Below are 24,750 nucleotides of genomic sequence, written 5' to 3'. Positions count from 1 at the left end.
TAGCAGCATTGGCCTTCTTGCTATTCCTCAGACATACTAGTCCCTTTTCCCATTCAAGGCCTTTGCTGTTTGTTCCCTCTTTTTCTAATGTTCTTTTTGTTTTGTCCTCTCCTTCAGATGTTTGCATGGCTCACCTTCTACCGTTGTTTAGGTCTCTAATAAAAATGTCACCGTCTTAGAAGGATCTTCCCTGTCCTCTTGTGTAGCTTCTATATTCCCCATTTGAATTAAATTCATTGAGGTTAATGACTTTATCTTGTTTGTCACTGTATTTCTCACTCCCTATGGCTGCTCTACATAGTTCACCATCATAGATGCTCAATGAATATGTTAAATGAGTGAATAAGTGCATGCCCAAATAAATGCTCGCAGAATTTGAACAGTTTTGCAAATTCTCAAATAGCTCTGAATCTTGCATATTAATCCTTTTTTCTTTCTTTTTTTTTTTTTTGAGACAGAGTTTCGTTCTTGTTGCCCAGTCTGGAGTGCAATGGCTGGATCTTGGCTCACTGCAACCTCTGCCTCCCGGGTTCAAGCTATTCTCCTGCCTCAGCCTCCTGAGCAGCTGGGATTACAGGCTCCCGCCACCACACCCAGCTAATTTTTTGTATTTTTAGTAGAGTCGGGGTTTCACCATGTTGGCCAGGCTGGTCTTGAACTCCTGACCTCAGGTGATCCCCCTGCCTTGGCCTCCCAAAGTGCTGGAATTACAGGCGTGTGCCACCACGCCCAGCCGCATATTATTCTTTTATATTAGAACAGCAGTAGTTGGCTGTGGCTCACACCTGCATTCCAAACACTTGGGGAGGCCCAGGCAGGAGGATTGCTTGAGCCCAGGAGTTTGAGACAGTCTGCGCAACATAGCAAGACTACAAAAACTAAAAAAAAAAAAAACTAGCTCACTCTGGTGGCACATGCCTATAGTCCTAACTACTTGGGAAGCTGGGGAAGGAAGATGGCTTGAGCCTGGGAGATTAAGGTTGCGGTGAGCTGGCATCGCACCACTCCTCTCAGCATGGGTGATAGAGAGTAAGATCCTGTCTCTTAAAAAAAGAAAAAGAAAAAAGGCAATAGTCTCATAGTTAATGTAGCTTAACATTTGGTAACTGGCCTAAATATTGGATAGAGGGTCATATTTAGTCATAGAAAGGCTCAGCTTATTTTCTAATATTTCTGGGAAAGTATATTAGCAGAGTGAGTTATTCATTGGAGAAGTAGGGTAAAATAATGTGCATTTTTCTGCAACTCCATACCACCAACCATTTAGTGTTCTTCCATAGATGCATTAAGTATGTAAGGTTTCATTCAAACCTTTTGTCTTAAAACCAATAAAAATTTGAGTAGCTGAACAACAGAGGGGAAAGAATGTAGGCTCTGGAATCAAATCTATATTGGATTCCTGGTTTTGCATTTAACTGTGTGACCTTAGGAAAATAATTTCTCTGACTTAAACTTTCCTCACCTGCAAAATGGGAATAATGGTACCTGTCTCATATGTTTATTGTAAGACTTAACATGATAATGTATGTAAAACATCTAAATGCCTTACATTTAGTAGGTGCTTAAAAAACAATAGTTTTGTGTGTTTGTTTGTTTGTTTTTAATAATAGCAATAAACAGCACCAGATGGCACTCTGTTGGCACTCTTGCCTTAACCATTAAAAAAAGGATTACAGTGTATTTGAGAAAGAGCCATACATTCAAGGGATATGATTCAACAATAGTTTTAAAACTTCATTTATAAACTACAGTTGATCTCACTCTATAGGAAAGTTTCTTACAATCAGCATGAAAGAAAAATAAATTTCCTTCACAGTATTGGCTATGAAATTTGCTATCGAAGAATGTTATTTTCATAATAGCTTTTCTGTTAATAGGTAATCATGTAATTTGTATATTTCAAATGCTTGCTGCTATTCAGTATAATTTCATAAAGCAGAAATCTTTTCAACATAAATTTTAAATAATGTTTTTAGTTGCCTTGCTAAACTTATTCAATACTAGAGCTTTTGAGAGATCACTTATTTTTATGTATAGAAAAGATTTTTCTTGATTTGCACCCTGAACTTAAAACTGAAGTTGAACTCATAGTAGCATCTTTATTTACTGACCTTCAGGCAGTGTCATGACACTTTCAGTACCATTTTTGAGTTCCAGAGTAAAAGGGCCAGGGGTTGGGAGAATATTGATGCAATTTCTCTTAGAGGGTTTGGCCTGTAATTGTGATTAATAACAGTTGCTTTCACTATCTGGAAGCAGACAGGCTGGTTTGTCTGCCTACAATCATGCTGTGATAAATGGAGCTATTTTAACTCTGGTTTTGTGTATCAGAGAAAACAGATGTAGTCTGGAACTGGAGGCTATAGGAAATATAAAGCCTACTTAACTTAATCTTCATAGTGCTTGTTTTTGTAACTGACGAGCTGGTCAGTTTAAATAGCAAAGTTTATGTCAGCCATGTATTTAATTTCAATTTATGACTTAAGTTTTTAAGTTGTTCATTTGCTAAAATTATACCTAAGTCCTTGTCAGGAAGTTAAAAACCTTGATTAAGTATAACCAGTCCTAGTTTAAATATTGATTTTTTTTTTACCTAACCAAAATTATTCCGTATTATAATTATAGGGCAGCTGCTGTTACCTTTTTTTCGTAGTCTTACCAGAATCTAATAGTATTAGAAACTTTAAAAGTAAAAGGAAACTACTCAAAGAAGCTGAGCAAAAAAATCAGGTTTGGGGCCATTTGTTAATTTGTAGTGTGAAATAAAAGGCATATAGATTGGAAAGAAGGAAGTATAACTATCCCTATTTGTAAGTGCCATTATTGACTATATAGAAAATCCCAAAGAATGTACAAAAACAGAGTCAGCAAGATTTCAAGATACAAGATCACACACAAAAATCAGTTACGTTTCTAAATACTAACAATAAACATATAGAAACCAAATCTAAAATATAATACCACTTATAGTTGTTCCAAAGAAAATGAAATAGGCATAAATCTAGCAAAATATATACAGAATTTGTATTCTGAAAATTACAGAATCTTGATGAAAGAAATCAAAGAAGGCCTAAATAAATGAAGAGACATACAGTATTCATAGTTTGGTAGAAAACTGTACATAGTAAAGCTGTCAGTTCTTTATAAATTGATCTATCTGGTTAGTGCATTTTCTGTCAAAATTTCAGCAAGATGTTTAATAGATATAGAAAATGTTATTCTAAAAATTATATGGTAAGGAGAAGGAGCTAGACAGCTAAAACAAATCTGAGAAAATGAATAAAGTGAGAACAGTCAATCTACCTTATTTCAAGACTTATTATATAGTTACAGTAGTCAAGACTGTGCGTTATTGGAGGAGGACACATAGATCAGGGGAACAGAAAAGAGAACCCAGAAATAGAGCACACAAACATGCCAAGCTGAGTTTGACAAAAGTACAAAAGCAATCTAGTGGAGGAAGCATAGCTTTTTCAACAAATAGTACTGGAGGGAAGAAAAGAACTCTGACCTAAATCTCATACCTATACAAAAATTTAACTCAAAATGGATAATGAACTTAAAAGTAAAACAACACTATAAAACCTTTAGAAAAATGCATGGAATATCTTCAGGATCTAGAGCCGGGCAAAGAATTCTTAGACTGGACACTAAAAGTATAATTTATAAAAAATTGATAAACTGGATTTTATCAGAATTAGAAACATTTGCTCTGTGAAGGACTGTGTTAGGATGAAAAGATAGGTTATAGAGGAGGAGAAAATATGTGCAAACCCTATATCCAAGAAAAGACATATCTATTATGTATAAATAATTTTCAGAGCTCATTAGTAAAAAGCAAATACTTTAATTAGAAAATAGGCAAGAGACATGAAGAAAAATTTCACTGAAGAAGATATACAGATGGCACATAATCACATGAAAAGATGTTCAACATTGTTAGCTATTAGGGAAATGAAAGTTGAAGCCACAGGAGATATCACTACACACCTATCAGAATGGCTAAAATAAAAAAAAAAAAAATAGTGACAATATCAAATTCTGCCAATGATGCAGAGAAACTGAATCACTCATACATTGCTCGGGGGAATGTAAAGTGGTACAGCCATTCTGGAAAACAGTTTGGCAGTTTCTTTTAAAACCAAACATGTAATCACCACTCAACCCAGCAAATGCACATTTGAGCATTTGTACCAGAGAAGTGAAAACTTACGTTCACATAAAAACATGAACATAAATATTCATAGCGGCTTTATTCATAATAGCATAATGGACCCAAACCGGAAACAGCCCAGATGTCCTTCAGCTGATGAATGGCTAAACATACTGTGGTACATCCATACCATTGAATACTACTCTGCAATAAATAAAAAAGAATGAACTATCAATACATGCAACAACTTGGAATAACTCTCCAGGGAATTATGTTAAGTGAATAAAAGCCATCCCCAAAGGTTACATACTGCATGGTTCTACTTCTATGACATTTTTGAAATGACAAAATCTTAAAAGTAAAAAAAAAAATTAGTGATTTCCAAAAGTCGAGGCTGGAGAGGGTGTGACTGTAAACAGACAGCACAGGGATCCTTGTTATGATAGAACTGTTCTTGACTATATCAATGTCAATGTCTTATTCCTTTGATAGCTACCAGATGAGTTTAGCCTTTCCAACATTAAATCTTTATCATATTACCATAAGATAGAAAATTTGTTTTGCCTTTTAATTTTTTTCAGTTTCTTTGGCCTTTTCTAACAAAACTTATATGTTGATTATACTATTTTTCCATTGAAGCAATGTAGTTAGAGTGTAAGAACATACTGTGGAAACCAACTTAATCCATAATTTAACTCAACATTAAACTATTAATATTCCAGCTATAGCACAGGTTAAACAGATTTGAGAGCTGACAGAGGAAATCTGTAGCAAGAAGGTACTGATCCCTGCTCGCCACCTCACCAACCGCCCACCCCTATGTGACTACAGGGGCCAAGCCCAAGACAAAAGGGCCAGGGACAACATTGTGTTTGCTGTCTCTTACCACATGCTATACCTTTAGTAGCTTCTAGCCTCAGGTGTATCACCAGGAGAGTGAATATAGGTGGCTTGAATAATATCACTTAGCTTCGGATCTCTAAAGAGAACTTTTTCTCTTTGACAATTTTATGTCTATAACTTATAAGTAATATGTTTGTTAGTCGGAGAATGCCTGTATTACATTATTACATTATTACATTGTTACAGAATACTTTTTATAGTTGGTTTGATGTGATTAGCAAACAGTTAATCGTGGGAAGAGGTTGGGTGTCCCTCTAGCACTACTACGTAATCCAGCAGTAGTTTGGTCAGATTAAATTAAATATTGAAATACAAAGTCAATGCTCAGATCACTCATATAAGCAACTAAGTCTAGATTTTCTTCTTAAAATCTGACCTATAGAATAGTGCTAAAGAGATATCCAGGATACTCAAACTAGAACTTTCAAAATATAGTTGTTATAATGGTCAGATGCTTTTTGCTTTGGCTGAAGTCTACTTCTGAGCTTCACCTTCAATAATCTTCTAAATGTATGGCCCATTTCATAATTTGTTCTTTTTAATAAGTCTATAATAAATCTTTTTGACTTATAATCAAATGTATGTTTCAAAAAATTAAAATTTAACTAGAGACTTCTGTGACCAGCAGACGCTGGATTTATCCCTTATAGGTTAGGACTGTTTGGTAGTTTCTGCTAAATCTTCAATCCCTTAAGCCTCAAAAGTAGTTCCAGATAATTTTTGGTGGCCAGATTGGCCTCCATGTCCACATTTTCCATTTACATCATTTTACCTCTCATACCTTGAGTACATGCCTGTTCATTCATTTATGCTGTTGATCATACCACAACTTCTTGCATTCTTTCTTGAATCTCTTAGCATCCAGGGGAATAGTGAGCCTATAATTTGAAAAACTATACTTGAAAGCTTCCATATTCTCTGTTCCAAAAGCAAAGTTTTAAAAATGTACTATGTGTTGTGGAAGAACACACACAACTTGTTTTATCCAGGCTCTATATATATTATTAGAAATTGAATTGTAAAAAAGTGAACTCCATTTTTAATTTAGGCAGAACCCCCCCCCCCCTCCGTCCCCATTTAGTTTTCTTTCTTTTCTTTTTTGTTTCTTTTTTTGTGTGTGTGAACTATGGGGCCTCACTGTGTCACCTGGGCTAGAATGCAGTGGCATGATCTTGACTCACTGCAGCCTCAAACTTCTGGGCTCAAGTTCTCTTGCCTCAATCTCCTGAGTAGCTGAGACTGCAGATGCATGCCGCCACATCCAGCTTATTTTTTATTTTTTTTATTTTTATTTTTTTAGAGATGGGATCTCACTATGTTACCCAGGCTGGTCTTGAACTCCTGGGCTCAAATGGTCTTCCCACCTTAGCCTCCCAAAACATTGGAACTACAAGCATGAATCACTGTGCCTGGCCTAGTTTTCTGTAATATTCAGTATTTGACCCATCTTTTTTATGTCTTATAAAATACATCTAAATACTTAAGTACTTAAGGAACCATATATTTAGAATAATAGAGAATTATGGAATGCAAGGTACTTACCTTGTTTTCAGAGATGGTGATCTTGGCTTTTTGTAGCTCTGGTGTTGACTCTTAGGCTAGATTTATACTTCTAGAGCATCAGAAGTCAAAGGAATATGTTGGGTCAGTAGCTATGAATACCCCACATCAGATGATTCAGGTCTAAAAAAGAAGAATAGGCTTTATGTGGTATGTGTACACATGCCTTTCAGTAGATAACTATCCCATAAAGGTACACTGAAATAGTTTCAGGCCACCTGTTATTTGCTGTCTTTAGTCATTCATTTTCCCTTCCTTTAATATGGCATGCCACATAAGGGACAGAGTATAATTTCTTCCCTTTCTGAAAATGAGTTTTACAGGTGCTTAATAAGGAACTGCTGTATAGTTGTATACCCATGTATGTTACATGGATATAGATCAGTATAGTCAGCTAATTTCCGAATGCCTAGCAGTACAACTAAGAATTGTACAAAGGGCATTATTAGTGGTGGTATTTAGCTCTGGAATAAAAATCTTGTACTTTGAAGTGTGTTTCTTCAAGATTAGGGCCTGTGGTGTTTGTTGTTTTATTGATCCATGTGAGGTAGCTACATAAGGTGCTCCAGAATCTCAAGAAGACTCCAATAATTGTCTTGTTGTTAAGGCGTATTGAACATTTTTGTTTGTGTTTTCTGTCTGTGTACGTATCCTGTGAAGTAGTTGACTTAAATTGTTAAACAAAGCCAAAGATTTCTAGTACCTTTAATTGCGTAAACCAAGGTTTCTGACCCCATTTCAAATTCTGTTATCAGTGGCAGAAGAAGCGCCAGACCTCTGCCATGAAGGGGTTAAATGCTCTTATCAAATGTGTTTATGAGGGGCCACAGCTTTGTTGGCTGTACTGGCCACTTTTTTTTTTTTTTTTTTTTTTTTTTTACTTTCTACTTCACTAATCAAATGTATATTAGATTGATTATTGTAAAAGTGTAAACCATAGAAAATTTGACAAGATAGATGTGTAAATTATCCTTCTGACAGAACTAATGATGCACTCCAAGCACCTTCTGCTTTCCAGCGCTTGGTGAGTGACTTCATTAAATATGCAATGGCTGTTGGGTGGCTTCTCAGACGATGGTTCAGTTCCTTGTGGAATTGCATTATTACTAGAGGTGTAAAACCAGGCAGACAAGCTAGCTGTTGGGCATCCTGCTGAGGTTCTAATGTGCTCCATCTTGTTGGAGCAGTTGTTTGCAGTCTTTTCAGGACAATTACATCCATAACCACAGGATACATTCAGTGAAACTATATTACAGATAACAGTGGAGACTGGCATTCACTGCTCGTCACCCCTCTGTCTTCAGCCTCAGTGTGGGCAGCTTATAATAATATAGTAATGCCACTTTTACCATTCACAGAGTAGTTTGTTTTTTTAATCCTGTGGAGCAAATCTGGAAAAAACTGATTTTTAACTTTTTAAATAAGTGCTTAAAATCATAGAATATTAGAGTTGAAGAGACTTCATAAAGTCTAATCCATTTACAAGTGAAAACACAGGCTGAATCAGAGTAATGGATGGTCCCTTAGGAGATAATAGAAGGTCCTGGTAGAATATCTTTTAGGTGGTAGAGACTGCATGAGTAGGGGGATTTATTTACTCTTAGCTTCTGGTTTTAGAACTATCTCAAACAAAATTTTTCATTTTGAATTTAAGGTTTTTTTTCTGCTAAACTTCGTTTCCCCCCATCTTAATACCAGCAATACCTTTTTATTTCTGAAAGCCAAGCATATACTTTGCTTTCTGAGATTATCACAGTATTTATTATTTTGATGACAACTTGATGGTTTCTTAGAGAACTGGACAGAAAAGATGGTTTTAGTTGAGCTTGAAATGGTATTTAAGGTTTCCAAAAGGCAGATGCTATGATGTATCACTACAGCCTAATAAATGGGAATGCATTCTAGAATGACAGGCTGAATACTTTAATGAAAGAAGGTTTTCCATTTCAGTTGGTCAATTAAATCACTGTTGATGACTTTGGATCATTAATGAACATTTGTGGAAAATGACCATTTGAATTCAATTATTACAATAATAGGTTTTTTGGAGAAGTACAAGTACAAATAATCCTAACTGTAAATTAAAAGATTTATCCATTTTGCCACAGATAAGTTAGCGTATTGCTTTGCTTTTTAATACCAGAGCAAGTTGACATTTCAGAATTCTTTTACAGATTAAGTACATATTCTTTCTTACAAAAGTTCTACTTACAAAAGGTTATGTTTTTCATTGAGCACCTTTTGAAATATAATTTATGCTGCTAACCATTATGTTACTTCATTATTCTCAGAGCAAATTAGCAAGACCTAGAAACAAAAAAAGGGAACTTTGTACAGTATGTAAAAGCAAAAGATTAAGTTTACGATGGATTAGGTATTTGATTTATTTAATGCCTTAGGGAAAAAAAATCTAAATCTGGAAAAACAGTAGGAAGAAAGTAACCATTATTTGGGAACATGCAAATTTATTTAAAAGTACTGTGAAAATAAAATGTAAATAGAAGCTTAATAACTAGATTTTTTATCTTAAGCCTATTAAAGTTTCAAATTTTCTTATTTTAAGCCTTTATGTTCGTTAACATATTTTAAGAATATGTATCCTGTCATTTCTGCTAAATTTACCCGACAAATTCATCCCAATATGATGTTTTTCTTTAGTTAACTTCATTTTCTCTAAAACTTGGGTGTGTTGTGGTAGTTAAGGCAGAGGTGGGTTCTTTCGAAACGCACGTTTTTCTCATTTTGTTATTTGTAAAATGGGCTATAATCTCCATCCAAGCTTCCTTCAATCTCCATTTCATAGTTTACAGAGAAAGGAGATACTGTGGAGCACAGACTTCCCCTGGGAATACACTGGGCTTAATGAGCTTGATAGTCTGGTGGGCTCAATAAATCAAATAAAGCAAAACATTTCTCATTTTTGAATAAAAGCATTTATCACACAGTGTTTGTTCACTCGTGGTCACAAGATTGATTGGTTCCCAGCATCATAGCGTATATTGAAGCATTTTTGATTTTGTTTTTCCAGTGGGCAAGTTACGGAAGCAGTGGCTAAAGGAAAGTATCTCTGATGTCGGCTTTGGGATGCTGAAGTCTGTCAAGGAATATGTGGACCCCAATAACATCTTTGGAAACAGAAACCTTTTATAAATCCATTAGTATCATTACAAAAAAATGTCAATTTTTTTTTTTAAGTTTTCAACTGTGGTTATAATCGTAATCAAATATATCATGGACTATATTTTGGATACTTTGTTTGTTGGTTTAAAATAAGTTTGTTTTCATTCTGTAGTTTGTTTTGTTTCTACATCTATGCATTGACAGATGGTATTCCTAAATCTCTCTCATTGTAGGTACGTCATTTTACAGCCAACGGTTGTCATTTCAAATTTTAGGCAGCACAAGGCTGCCAACTATTCCAGAGGAAGCTGCTGCCAGCTGTTTTGTATTGATGCTTCCTCTTGGGGAACAAAGACAGATTTCGGTATCATTGATTGCTCAGCTAGCCTCTTTTTAAAAGAATGTTTCTGGGAATCAGATGTCTAGAAAAGGATTCCACTGAGGAGTGATACACATGTACATTGTTTAAGAGCATATTCTAGTGTGACTAGGCCATTAAAGGGAAGGATATTCATGAAAGAATATAGGCAACCTGTTATTTAGAAAACCTTCATTTCTGTAAGGTGCTTGGCCTATGGGGTTTTGTTTGTTTTTGTTTTTGTTTTGAAATTAGTATACATGCATAAAACCTTGTATCATCAATATACAAATTATTCTGTTAGGGGACATGTTTTTGTTCTCCATGTTTCTGTTTCTATTGAGGGATGAGTTGTATTTGTATCACTGAGATAACCTATTGTTATATTCTAATTCATTGATAACATGTTTTGTAAGAAAAGCTGACATCCCTCATTGCAAGTGAAGAACAGGTTTACCATGAAATGAATGCCTTTATTCAAATTAGAGTCCTAATGTTTCTGATTTCACATTCTTGTTGCTGAAATGCAGAAGAAACAGCTACAGCAGGAGCAGAAGGAAAATTCCTTAGACTTAATGTCTCCAATTGCAAGAATTGTTTCACTAAAGAAACAGTCATCATTCAACTACTGAATTTGAAAGCCTCAGCAGTTTCAACAACAAAAATCATTTTGCTTTTTTAAAATTAATCCCAACTGCGTGATAAATTTTCATATAAAAAGTAAAGTTTCAATTTAGTTTTTAATAATGGTTTAATGCCTTTTTTGAATAACTGGTTTAACCTAAATTTTTTTTAAATGTAATGTAATGTATTAATGCATATACCATAATCAAAAGTTTGAAATATCCGTTTCTTAAATAATGAGGACATTAATCACATTTAGCAAACATTTGTACATTCAAACCTGGATATTAAAGTGAAATGATTACTTTGAATCACTGTCTGCCAAGGTTCATGATTCACATTTTGAGATGGATTCTTTTCTTAATGTAATACCTAACTTTTGATAATTTTTTAAAACTAATATTTGATCAGATAATGTAAGTTAAAATGCAGACAATCCTTTAAAAGGATGCATTGTCTGTGTATGTAGCAACAGCTCCAAAGTATTTTTGGGCAGTTTGATACCTTTTATATCTGAAGTAGCCTTAACCAGAAAAATGATAATTTAAAATTGACAAAATGATATTTTTAAGACTTCAAAATGATAAATAATTTTTAACTATTAAAATTGGCCTCAAACTAATAAATCTGTAATTAAATTAGAATTAAATATCAGTTTAACAACAAAATGAAATATTTCTTTTTTAGAAACTGCCTCTCTTCATTGGTGATTTATTTTTAATTATAAAATTTCCAGCAGATCTTTGCTTTAAGCCCTTGGTATTAGACCTAATTGGACACTTGATGAGGAAGTTGCCTCTAGAATTATAAAAATCTCAGCTTTATAAAATGCATCTGTTCATGAAGGTAATTTCTCTAATTGGTGATCAAAATATAAAATTAAAGAAGGTACTAATGTCTCACTGGAAGTATATATATATATATATACACACACATGTATGTGTGTGTGTGTGTGTATATATATGTTTCTGAGTAATTTTTAAAAAATAAAACAGGTTCATTAGAAGATCCATTCCTTTGCATGTGATTGTTACAACATTCTTTCCCAGGGAGTTCAATTTCAACAACCTCAGAAATCCGTACTTGATATTAGGAAACTATAAATGTAACACCTGAAATTATTATGTTCACTATTCTACATGAACCTTATGGAAATTCGTGATTTATGTCTTTGTTTTTCTTTTTCCAAGTATATGCAGGACTCCCCAACCTTGATTTTATAATGGTGACTGCATTTTGTAGGTGGAATCATTTCTACCGAAATCATTTTGAAACACAAGAACATTCATCAGTACTGTTTCGCTCTGATTTAGTAAATCAGAAAGCCTCGCCCCACCCCCAGCCCCCACTTTCACACACCTACTTCTGGGAGGTGCCTCAGTATAGACTTAGTATCTGTGGAGGACTGAGTTCATGAATATGCACAGAAGCACTTAAACCATGCCTCTTATTTCTATCATATTTGAAAATGGCTTCATAAAAGTTAGGAGAACACTGTTTATGTGACACTTCTTAACTCATTTTTAATGTTTATTTTTAATTTAAAAAACCTATTGCCTATTTGGTTTTCAGTACTGCATAACACTGACTTTCTTAAATTAGTCATATTTGCAATAATTTACTTAAATTTGGTAATGTCACATTTGGGTTGGGGTTTCAGTGGGAATAGTAACTTGCCGCTAGTGAGAAATGACATTGAATACTAAAGACTCAGTGTGAACAGTCTTTATAGACCCTTAGAGAAACTGTTGCCTTAATGTTTGGTGCAATTTCTAGTAGTGCATAAGTGAATTTAGTCTTATGATAAGTAACTTGAGCTGTTTTTAGCTTAGTAAGAATTGTGGAAACCACATGTTTATTGTGCCCATCATTTTACACAAAGAAAAGAGGATTATATTGTTTCTTCTGAGGAAGTAGGAGTTTTCTTCCTAAAAGTGCTTCCATATTGCAGTACTATTACTTAGAAGTTATTTATGAAGTTGGAAGCCTTCTAGTTTGCCTAACTGTGTTGATATATTTTGAAAACAAAATTGCAATAAAGGATGAGCTTCCATCGGTGTATATGTTATACCAGATACAGATGGTTGCAAGGAAACCTTTCCCCCCACCCAGAATAGTCTGTTAGTAACTGCTAAGTCCTGGCTTGCATTTTTGAAAATGCTTTTCTGCATGTTAGCACCCAGACTTTCCTTTGTCATATTCCTTTATAGCTACAACTTAACTGTAGCTTATCAGAGAAGCTCTGTAGTCCTACACTGAAGTGTGTTCCCTTGGCTGTTATATGGAGCTGGGTTTGGTTGATCTTCTATTCTGTATAAATGTTAGAACACAGTTACACTACAGATTGATTTACAAACTGCATGTGCTGGTGCTTCAGGCAGCCAAAATGGAATGCTGTGGAAAGCATATATCTACATCTTAAAAAACACTCAGACAGGAGTTAAGGACAGCTTTAATAATTTTTTTGTTTACCACTTAATCTTTATCAACTCTGATTTTAGTTAGGACTTAGCTCATGGTTGAAGAAAAGTGGAAAATAACAAGTGCCCATTTAGGTTTGAAGAATCCAGAATGTTTTACCTTTGACTTTATGAGTTACAGAAGCTTGGCTTTGCTCTAGGCTTCATGTTCCCAAATGAGCCATACATATGTCAGTATATTCACTTAATTTTTATTTATTTCAGTTTCCTGTAAAGGAAACAACTTATACATTGATGCTTAAATCCAGAAAGTATAAAAGGTTTTCTTAAACTGTTAAAATATAGTGTCTGATATAAAGGATGTAAGTTACTCAGCTTTCTGCTCCCTAAGCCAAACAGTGTTTGTCTTCAGTGTGAAATTTAACTGTAAAAACTACTTGTAATGTCAAGCGATTATAGATCATATTATTAATAAAATGGACCTGGGTCTAAGTTTTTTTTCTTCAAAGGGAGTGTGAAGCTGTTTATTCTTCTGTTTGCATATGGGTTTTTCTTTTAACTTTAGTTTTTTCATGTTCATATTTCCACTGATTTGAAAACACAAAATTTATTTTTATAATTTTGTTGCTTCTAGCATAATCAAGTGCAACCTACTTGTGACTAAATCTCTTTGGATTTATAGTTGACGATATTGGTAGCTAGGTTTTGTCAATCCCTCATCATTTTTTAAAATCAATGCTATATTCCCAGGAGGCATTGAGACTCCTGTGAACCCGAAGCACTCCCTTTTGAACCTTGGAAGATCCTCAAAGAGCACTCTTGTGCTCTTCTAATCACAATTCCTTAACAAATCGGAGTAAGGACCACTGACATATAGAACACTCAAGCCAAAGAACCATCACAGAATTTAGTAACTTTAGTTCTGTGAACATGAAAACATTTCTTTTTTGGTTTCCAAAGGAGATTATTTATTTTTCCACAAGGAAAAACATCTTGCAGAGACTCTGAATTCCAAATCTGAGTGAGAAAGAAAAGGAAAAAAATCTGTTTCATCGTGGATTTCTAAGCAACATATATGCGTGTTTTTAAGACAACCTTTTGTTGGCAGCGTTTTTCCTGAACACCACATGCACCCTAGGAAACATGTTTTTCCTTTAAAGTAATCTTGTTCACATATCGGAAAAGGACATGAAATGCTCATACTGGCATATAAGTTTCTATAAGTAGTTATTTTTGGGCTACTTATATACTATATCCCCAAAAGCTCACAGTGCCTTGTTGAGATTTTTTTTTTCCATGAAATAGCCATTATTTTAAATGAGTGGGAGAGGATGAGTCTTTAGACAGAGGTCATTCATCAGTTCAAGACTATTCCTCTTCAAGAACATGTCAGGAATTAAGTAGTTGTATGTGGAAACACTGGTAATTCTTTCCACAGTATTGTTTTGGATAATCTGTTCTAGTATATTTAACTAATTGTATGGTGGACCTGTACTCTGATACACATCTAATCAGTCAATGGGATCTGTATGTGATTTTCATTCCTACTGCCCCAACCTAGTAGCCCTAAGTTGTGGCTTGGTGGATGTGGCATTGAGCCTCAAGACACTCACTACATTTTTTCTGGATGTTTGCTTACAGGCTCCCTGAGGAACAGAACCTGTGGAGCTGGCGGGGGGGCGGGTGGTTTTTATTCCTAATATTATGTGCCAGTCCTTTTTCGTGTGATGGTGCCTTCAGAATAACGAATATTTCTGTTCTGGACAATGATTAAATCTTATGAGAAATATATGTAGGTTATATTAATTCTTGTCCATTTTTGCTAAGCCTGTGAAATACTTTGGCTCTGATACAACTTGACTTGAATAATATGTTATCCTGAGTCTTCCTCCAAGGCAGTACATATTCCTGCTAGGACTGTAGTAATCCTTTGGGAACTACATGTGAGTAAGCACCTGTATGTAAGCCATTATACTGCTGTAACTAATGCACACAAACAATTCTTCTCTTTACATTTATAGTCTAAAAGGGGATATGCAGTGGGAAGGAAAATTCCTGAGAGTTTCCAGCGTAGCTTTGTCAATTCCAACTGAGCCATACTGTTTTCTACAAGGGCTCAACACATATCAGTATTCCATGCTTTCAGTGTGTGTTCAGATTCTCCTTTTATTGGTTTTCTTAGACTGTACTGTTCTATAAGCAAATGCCCATGTGTGATTTTTAAGATGTGCTGGGGAAAAATAAATCAATACCACAACCACCCATTGTTAAAGAAATTGTTGTTTATTTCACGTTGGTTCTATTTAACCTTTGTTGACAGCATGCTATTCTTGGCAAAAACAAAAGGATACACTTTGTGCCCATGAGTACCCTCTCTGGTAGTAAAGGGCATGTGCACAGATACTGATTACATCCCTGCCTGTGGCTCCCACACTGAAAGGAAGGTTGTAGCTATCTGGGCTCTGAAATGACTGAAGGTCAGACCTGTTGAACTCTGTCTTACATGATACATTTCAGTAATCACTAGCCATACTAAGATTTTAGCTCTTGTATTATGTAGTTAAGAAAAGCAATTTTCTACCTGACTTATATAAGTTCAGATTGAATGAACTCTAGAAATCATCCCATCTTATTTGCTTCATCCCATCTGAACATAATTGCTACCTAACATTCCCCAGACCACAAACAGATAACCAGTCTTCCTGACCATTTATTGCTGTGAACAAATGCAAATTCATTGCCTTTCCAGGAAGCCTTTTCCAACTTCTGTCATCTTCAAGTATTAGGAAATTTTTAAATTATTATTAGACTGAAATCTGTGTTTGTCTTCTACCCATTATACAACTTCTGCCACCTTTGGTCATAAAGAATTGTCCAATTGCTCTGTTGAAGGACTGCTCTTCAGATATTTTAAGTCAGGTCCCATGTTCCTCAACACCTTCTCCTGTCAACCTTTGCTCCTGTCATTTATAGACTTTCACCTTAATAATCCTCTTCACATGTGCCCATTTGCTGTTTTTAAAGTGAGGTGTCTAGGCCTGAAAACAAATCTTCCAGAGTAGTACCAATGCTTCCTCTAGTGTAGTCACTAATAAAAAAGCATTTTTGGTGGGCATTGCTCTGTCAACTCATACTGACTATATGCCATTTACCAAAGATTGTCTTTTTCATGTGACATTTTGGCCGCATCTCCTTGGAGGCGAATTTTTTTAAAGCCCCATTACTTATATTTAGCTTTACTAAAATTTGTATCTTACTGGAGTTAGTTCCATATTTTCAAAATGTTAGGATCTTGACTCTTACCCAGAATATTTTCTGTGCCATCAAGCTTCAGGTCATCAGTAAAATAGAGACAAATACTGTCTGGATTTTCATCCAAGTAATGACAGATAATTGGTACAAGGGCCTATCTGACCCATGATCCTGACATTTCATCCATGAAAGAACATTCAGGATTCAGACATGTACACTTTCGCTTGACATACAATTGTCCACCTTATACTTTTACATTTTGGCCACAAATACACTTTTTATTCAGTTAATCAGCATTTATGTCAGATAAGTAATCATGTTTACTTTAACATTTTCTGCTGCCACAGTGAAATCCTGATAAAGCTACTACTACAGTTTCATGTGCTACCCTATAAGAAAAAGAAATGAAACCTTCCTGCCATCACATTTCCTTTTGCCTATGTTTGGCCTCAGGGGCGTGTTTCTCTTTTTGAAAGACTCAAACCCATTTTCTGCTGCATTTTCTGATGCAGTCTGTTGATTGGGCCTGGTATTGCCTGATGGACAAGCTCTGAAATCCACCCTTGCGTAGTTTTGCCATGTCCTTTGTACCTCATTGTGCTAACATTAGATAGGTGAAGCTGCTCTTTTTAGAAAATGGCAGAATTTTACCACTGTAAAGTAACTTAGAAGATAGGGTTCTAAATACAAGAAGCAGTGGATAAGGTTCTATTCTGGACATTTTGGGTGTGATTCATTTTTCTCTACAAACTACAAGTCACATTCCCTATTCGGACCTAATTTCTTCTTTTATAAAGTGAAAAACTCTGAGGTCCGTTTCAACTCAGTCTCAGTGATTCTAATGTGTCTGTGTTTTTGCTGAACACTACCCTAGAATTATTATATAATTAATTTTTAAATTTACCCTTTTTTGCCAGACAGGCAAGAAGGTAGCATTGTTATCACAACAACCCTGTGAAGTAACTGGTATCATCCCCTTTTTACTGGTGAAAAAAACTGAAGTTTGGTTAGGTTAAGAAGCACCCACCATTAGTAGCTGGGAAGTGGCATTGCAGGACTGTGGAGCCAGGTGACTAACTCCAGTACCTGTGTGCTGGCTGCTTCACTGCTGTAGGCTACTTGTGCTGGATGACTATGATGTACACAGAATTTCTTTTTAGAGTAGATTATTAGTTGTCCTGTAGAGAAGGGCTCAAGTGTTGGGGTGATCAGACCCAACACCAGGTCATGGGGGCGATGAAGTCCAGCGGAGTCAAAGGAATGAGAAAAGACAGTTTGAGAAATAAAGTGGGTCCGGGGGCCAACGCGAGTATGGAGGCTGTCAAGGCCCTGAGCCCTGGAGGCCCAGACTACTGTTTATTGGTGATCAAAGAAACAGGTGGTGAGAATGTGGGGTTGAAAGGGAGCATTGTATTAAGCACATGATTTACAGCTGTGACGGTTTAGCATTTATATGACCAATTCTAAGACAATTGATCTAGGAGCCTGGAAGGGCTAGAAGCAAGGAACCAGCAAGTCTAGACACATTCCAGAGGCCACGAGGGGTTTTATGCCCTCAGCCCTGGATTCTTTCCAAGCCACAAGGGGTTTTATGTCCTGGGCTTAGATGATGGTATATCAGGGTAGGCTTCCACCCTTTAGCACAGAGCTTGGTGTTCCAAAGGCCATGAGGGATTTTAGACCCTGGACCCCGGACATGTTCCAAGACTCTTACATTATGTCAGACAAGCAAGGCCTGCCCCAGCTTCTCCCAACACTCAGCTTTTCCCAACGACAAGTAAGGAAATGGAGTCTCTTCCTACTACAGAGTAGAAGCTGCTGTCTTTGTGACCACATGCCATAGAATGCCAGAAAGGTTTTTTCTCAGATATTGTCCTGCTGTGTAAATGTTTAACCCACAGTATCCTGCACTGATTTTGTGGGTTTAATATGAAACTCATAAAAGGAAGTATCTGATGGAGTGAATAAATTTGCATTTTTATAACTTTAGTATTCTTTGAGCTGCACTTAAAAATATAAGACAACCTTTTTCTAAAAGTTATACATCTTCCATTGGGAGACTGAAAATTGAAAGAACTGTTTGAGATTAAAGAAATGTTTTATTATAACCTAGAGACAACAATCTAGGTTCTTAGGAAAGTCACAATTCCTTAAAAATACTAATTTAAGAATTCAGGTTGCTGCTGAAGGGTTTGAGCTACATTAGGGTACTCAAAAAGTATATAGCTTATAACTAGAATGAAGGTATCAGTTTAGAATCTGATGGTTACAGTCATGGTGATTATGTAGTTGGACAACCAAAACCCAAGAGTTACTGGCTCATGACAAAATACGGTTTGACTTAATACTAAGGGCATAGCCCAAAAACTGAAAACTACAGAAAACCCAAATGTCACTTTAGTCCCAGAGGTAGGTCAACAAAGGATAAGAGGCATTTAGTGAATGGTGGAGAATGAGCTGCAAGTCACACTAATAACCAGGAAACTACTAATACCAGGAAAAGCTGAGTGTTGGGAGAAGCTGGGGCAGGGCTTGCATGTCTGACATAATGTGAGAGTCTTGGAACATGTCCAGGGTACAGGGTCTAAAATCCTTTGTGGCCTTTGGAACACCAAGCTCTGCAGAGAATGCTCTCAGAAACACAACCTCTAGGTCTTTCCAGATCACCCAGAGTCAATAAGAAAAAGAAGAGAGGGAACCTGAAACAAAAATTATATTTGAAAATCCTGATACTCACTTGTAAAGTCTTTCTTTAGTGATGTTATCCTTTTAAAGTTAGGTTGTTTACGCAGTCTCACTCTGCTTAACTGTAGTCAGACTTCCAACACTGTTAACCCTCCAGGACACCAGGGAGAAAATGAGCCCAGATGAGGATTATGGGGCAGAGGGGTCAGAAAGTTACTTTTAAAGCTTCCCCTCCAAGCCATTTACCCTTTCTAATCTCATATTTCCTAATAAGTATATTTATTTGGGCATCTATCCCATAGCCCTCTCTAAACAAATCAGTCTAACCTTGGGCCAAACCTATCACTGTGATTCTGTATGGATTCCATCTGAGGTGCTTCTCTAAGCCTGTGAGGCCACACACCCCTCAGGTTAGGAGTGTCCCTCTTATGATTATAGCTGTCTCATTGCCAGATGACCCACCTTCATTCCCACACAGTCATAATTGTCTGCTTCTCATGAATGGGTCAGACTTAGCCACCACACCTGACCTTCACAGATGGTATTGGGGCAAACATCTGGACATTTTGGGTGTGGACATTTTTTTCCATTCTGCAGCTAAGGCCACATTCAAAGGGGGACTGTCATGAGGAATAAAAATCCTTTGACAGGCATGTCATGCCACTGATCAAAGGAGTATGTTTTTGCTGGTTCTGCACTAAGAGATCAAGTTCTTGTTCTTGAGAAAACAAATATAACTACTTGTGTATAAGCGCACACACTCCTATCTTGTGTGTGCCCGTGTGGAGACCAAAGGGTTGACTAAGATGAAATAATTAATATTTGAGTCCTTTAAAATAGACTATGCAGGTATTATGAATAAATCTTAAAAGATTCCTTATATTTCTATAAGGAGCTCATTGTCAAGAAAAGTGCTTTTAGCACTTTATATACTCTAGGAGCACAGAACAAAGCTTTCATTTGAGTTTTAGGTACAGAAGCTTTCACTCAAATGGCAAAATATGGGGTCATTGTAAAGTCATTTGCTTTTTAGAATCAAGCAAGGCAGGGTACTTTGAATGTGAGTTTTAAAGATGTATATCCTGAAAATAAGGACAACAAGTGCCAGGGGAGTTAGGAATGCCCTGTCTTCCCAGGCCTCAGCACCAGACTTCTTGACTCTGTGTGGTTCATAAGACTTTGTTGCCGCCAGCAGCAATCTGAATCTGCGTGGGTGCCTATCTGAGAGCCAGGGTAAGGAAGGGGACAAATGGCATGGTTCACCTTTGTTTCTTACTGGTGTGAGCAGTCAGGATTTCCTTATACATTACTAACTAGGAAATCCCAAATGCCCAGCAGCAAGGGGTTAAAAACCATTCAGAAAAGCTTTTTATGTTCTGAAAAGTTAAATTACACATACATGAAAACCACAAACACATAACACCTGGGTAAATTGTGGCCAAATAAAGACCAGGCTATTTGCAAAAGGGAATCTGGAAAACATTTGTTTTTGGGTGGTTAACATTAGTTACACTTTATGCTTTTTTTCCCCTAAAGAAAATAGCATGGTTTAGAAGAAACAGGAAAAAAACAGAATTTTAATATGGCCATTGAAAACAAGATTTCAGTTCATTTACTTTCCAAATCTTAAGAGGCTACCAAGATTGACAGGGGCACAAAGCTACTGCAGCAACACTTTTAGTACAGAAGTTGTTAAACAAAGAACATTTCCCAAACATTGAATGTGCTATGGGATGCAGTGAAGAGGTCAGTAAACATTGCTTGTCCTCCACATGTGACACTAAAGCATCAGTGGTAAATGATAGCAGCTCAGATAATTAAGATTTAAAATGCCATAAATTCAAAACCATTAACTTCACAAAAAGCCAAATTTCCTGGTATAATACAATTTGAGCACAATTTGAGGTCATGCTACAGAGGAATTATGCTGAGCATGTTTTTATCAGTACCTGTGTGGCTAAGTGGTTCCTTTTCCTTGAAGGAAAAAAATCATCTCATTATGGCAGAGGTTCCCTATCATTCAGAAGAAAGCTACTAGGTTGAGCTATGAGAAACTGCTAGTTTTCTAAGTCAAAAACTGTCAAAATCAACAACTTCATATGATTCAATCTAATACACTTGATTTTTCTAAGCCGGGTCAAGTTAGGTCTTTTTGTGGAAAGAGAGGAGTGGGAAATCAAATAGTAAAGCTCTTTTAAGGTTCAGAAAATAAAATGCCTGATCAGAATGCATGTGGTTCCCAGAGGGAACTCCAAAAAACTCTTGGGAGTTGTGGACATGAAATGAACACTACAACTTAGAGTTGACCTTTTTGGCCAGGCCTGGTGGCCAAGATTTTTCCTTATCCAAGAGGCTACAACATGGAAACACTGTACACCCCGCATATCCTAAATTGCAAGCACAAACGTAGGAATTAAGAACTGAGAGCTGGACCCAGTGATTTGCACCAGTAGTCCCAGCTACTTGGGAAGCTGAAGTGGGAGTATGCTTAAGCCTAGGAGTTGGATACTAACCTGGGCAACAAACATAACAAAACCTCTGTCTCTTAAACCCCTGAGTTCTCAGGATACATCTGTTATTTGTCACAGAGATAAATATTTAAAAAGTCATCATGGAAAATAGTAACAGCATATCTTGTTCATATATTTAAATTATTAAAGGGAACAAAAGAAAACCAGGGAAATTTGTTCTTTGATAATTGTTCATTGTGTCTACATTATAGCATCATAATTTTATTAAAGCTACAAAATTTTTTACTGACTTTTGCCCGTTTAAAAAAAAAAAAAACCCCACTTATACCCTAAGGCATTTTGGTTAGATAAAGCATTATATCCATATTAAAAAACACTGCCAAAGTATCCTAAAGTCTATATAAAAAGTATGCATTACAAATTAATGAGTGTAAATTGTGAGACTAGAACACACAATCCCTGAAATGGTTATTTAAAGACTACTCCTAACTATTACTGAGATAGTGCTTGGTCCCTGAATGATGTAATCCTTGTGCAAAGGCCCCTGAAGAGAGATCAGAGCACAAGGTTACAGAGGAAAGGAAACAAAGGTATTACAACTTCTGATAGAAACATTCTTCATAAGTTTGGAATTTTTCATAACCCCTGGGGTAAAAGTTCTTAGAATGTTTCACTTTCTGGGAAATGTAACAGCAAAAGTTTTGGCTACTTTTTTTTTTATATTGCATAGTGTACAAAGTTCAACATGTAACAAATATAAAGATGCCAAAGGTTAAATAAAGCAATGCAAATTTATAGAACAAAGCCATTTGATAAATGCCATTATCAGCTATTACTATATATTCCATCCTATAATCTCATAAATCAAAGCTTTTAACTGCCTAGACTCATCTGTGACTGTATTCTTTCCAACATGCATTCTCTCTTCTTCCAGGGGTTGTTCAATAACAGCAGGTATGTTTCTGCCATGAAGTTCACAGTGTTCTAGAAACTGGACACATTCTTGAATAACACTATCACGAAGCATGATTGCGTGTTTTGACATGTTTTCTAACAAGGACAGGAAGCATCTTTTGGCATAATACCAGGTATCTGTTCCCAGCTTTTTATTATAAGGCTCCAAGCTTTTGATAACTCGAGAAATACCAAACTCATAGTTTCCTTTGGCACAATAAAGAGTTCCTATCACCAAATTCACAATGCAGAGATGGTACATTTTCCTATTTGGGTCATCATAAGACAGCTGATCTTCCTCCTTTTCAATCTTCCTCATCAATTCCTCTGCTTCTTCATTTTGACTTGTCATAATGTAGGAAACACAGAGATTAGCCAGCACAATAGCACTGACATTCAGGATGTTATCATAATGCTTCTTGACTATGGGTTCATAGAAACCAATGGCTTCTTTGTATTTGTTTTCCTGCATGAACAGAACATGAGCCACATTCAACTTCCACACATCATGGTCGTTACAGAATTCCACAGATTTGCGGAAGATCTTTTCCACCACTGGATAATTTTCAAGGTTCCAGTAGATTTTTGCCTGAGCCATCAACACGGGAATATACTTCTCCATGGTTTCATCATATTCATTCACTGCCTTTTTGATAGCTTCATCATCTCTATTGTGTCTTGCTTCCTGTACTTGTATGGTGAGTTTCCGGAGGACCTCAGTCAGCATCCCTGCTAGCCCATCAAGCTTAATGAAAGCCTCTTCAGGAGCTGTCTGGCAAGTGATCATGGCATCCAAGAAGTCATAGAGATAGGGTGTGAGAAACTTATAAATCAAATGGGCATTTTCTGCCAGGACATCTGCTGCTAGGTCAAAATACTCATATTTACAGTAGAGCAGCAACAGGTTGCCAAAAGTCTCTGGAGGAAAGGGATTCTGTTGGAGCAAAAACTGTAGCTTTTCAAACCCTTCTGTAGGCCTGGCATCCATGTTCATTAGTGCCTGGTTGTGTAGGGTCACAGGGTCCAACTCTTCCTCTGCCCTGGGTGGCATGTCAGTGAGGGCTTCTTGAGCTGCCTCATAGTTTCTCAGTTGGTATTCTATAGCTGCCTTAAGGTTGAAGGCTTCCACCAGAGCAGTCTGGTGGAGGACTAAGGTGTTGCCAACACTGCGAACATCAATGCCCTCAGTGGTCATGCCCACACCTAGCTCAGGGTGCTGTCGGATACCCCGCTCAATAATCTCAGCGATATGCTTCAGCGCTGAGGCATATTGTCGGCTGCTGTAATAGGCCAAAGCCAGGTTGTAGGAAAGGTCAGGCTGGTAGCCCGAAGCCTGCAGGGCGGCAAAAAACTTGGAGCATGCAGCTTCATACTGCCCCTCCCTGTACAGCAAACAACCCAGGCTGACCTGGCCATCGGTCTCATTCTCGCCCCCACTTTCTTCTCCCTCTTCCCCACTCAGCAGCTGCTCTACCAGGCTCCTGGACCCCGGCAGATCACCCTCACTGTACTTGATGGCAGCCTGCAGGCGGAGGACCCGGCTGTGGTACGCGGGGTTATCCAGGAGAAGGCAGGCGACCCGGGTGGCCTCCGGATAAAGGCAGGCCTTGTACAGGGCCTGGGCCTGGTACAGGCGGTACTGCTCCAGTTCCGGGTGCAGCTGGCCCAGCTGCTCATAGCACTCGGCCGCCAGCGCGAACTCCTGCAGGCGGTAGTAGCAGTAGCCTAGCAGCGACAGGCCTGCGCGAGTCCTAGGGCTCCGCTGCGGCTCTCGGCCCAGCAGCTGCACCGCCTCAGCGTAGCGGGCATCGCGGATGAGCCGGTACACGACCGCGGTGAACTCCCCGTCGGGGATCTGCGCGCCGCTCAGGACCGCCATAATCACCACGGCTGTTATGCGTGCGGTTACCACGGCAACAGGGCAACCGGAAGCGGAAGACTGCCGGTTTCCTTGTCGCAAGAAATCTGTTAGGAATAAAAAGGGACCATTCTCGTCAGTCTCTGAGTTTTGGTTTGATCTTCAAATACTGTGGACTGCGGAGTGGCGGCATTCAGGAGGGGAAAGGCTACTCCTCCGGGCCGTTCAGAGACTGAATCTCCTGGTCCCTGCCTGCACCGTTCCAGCCGTGCCGCGGCGCGGGACGTAGCCGCGCTGCATGCTGGGAGGCGTAGTCCCGGCTGTACCTACCCGACCCGCGGCCGGTGGGGATGCAGGGTAACCCTCCTTCCCTGCCCCCTAAAGATCAGGGG

At 37.4% G+C, this 24,750-nt stretch overlaps 2 protein-coding genes across 3 annotated transcripts in view; one reads left to right on the top strand and one right to left on the bottom strand.

The window, feature by feature from the left end:
- The window catches only part of AGPS (alkylglycerone phosphate synthase), a 175,811-nt gene extending 160,413 nt beyond the window's left edge, over positions 1-15,398 (top strand). For both annotated transcript variants that reach the window (XM_011991846.1, XM_011991847.1), the window contains exon 20: positions 9,645-15,398. In XM_011991846.1, coding sequence (XP_011847236.1) covers positions 9,645-9,766 — 122 coding nt within the window. In that variant the 3' untranslated portion in view covers positions 9,767-15,398. The remainder of the gene's footprint in view (positions 1-9,644) is intronic.
- A 6,360-nt stretch (positions 15,399-21,758) lies between these two features.
- On the bottom strand, positions 21,759-24,403 carry LOC105548022 (tetratricopeptide repeat protein 30B). Its single transcript, XM_011991837.1, has one exon. The coding sequence runs from the start codon at positions 24,377-24,379 to the stop codon at positions 22,382-22,384; it is 1,998 nt and encodes a 665-aa protein (XP_011847227.1). The 5' UTR covers positions 24,380-24,403; the 3' UTR covers positions 21,759-22,381.
- Positions 24,404-24,750: the final 347 nt, after the last annotated feature.

Source organism: Mandrillus leucophaeus, unplaced genomic scaffold, assembly GCF_000951045.1.
Source record: "Mandrillus leucophaeus isolate KB7577 unplaced genomic scaffold, Mleu.le_1.0 Scaffold40, whole genome shotgun sequence".
Classification (NCBI taxonomy): domain Eukaryota; kingdom Metazoa; phylum Chordata; class Mammalia; order Primates; family Cercopithecidae; genus Mandrillus; species Mandrillus leucophaeus.
The sequence above is the reverse complement of the archived record's forward strand: the minus strand, read 5'-3'. Positions and strand labels throughout refer to the sequence as shown.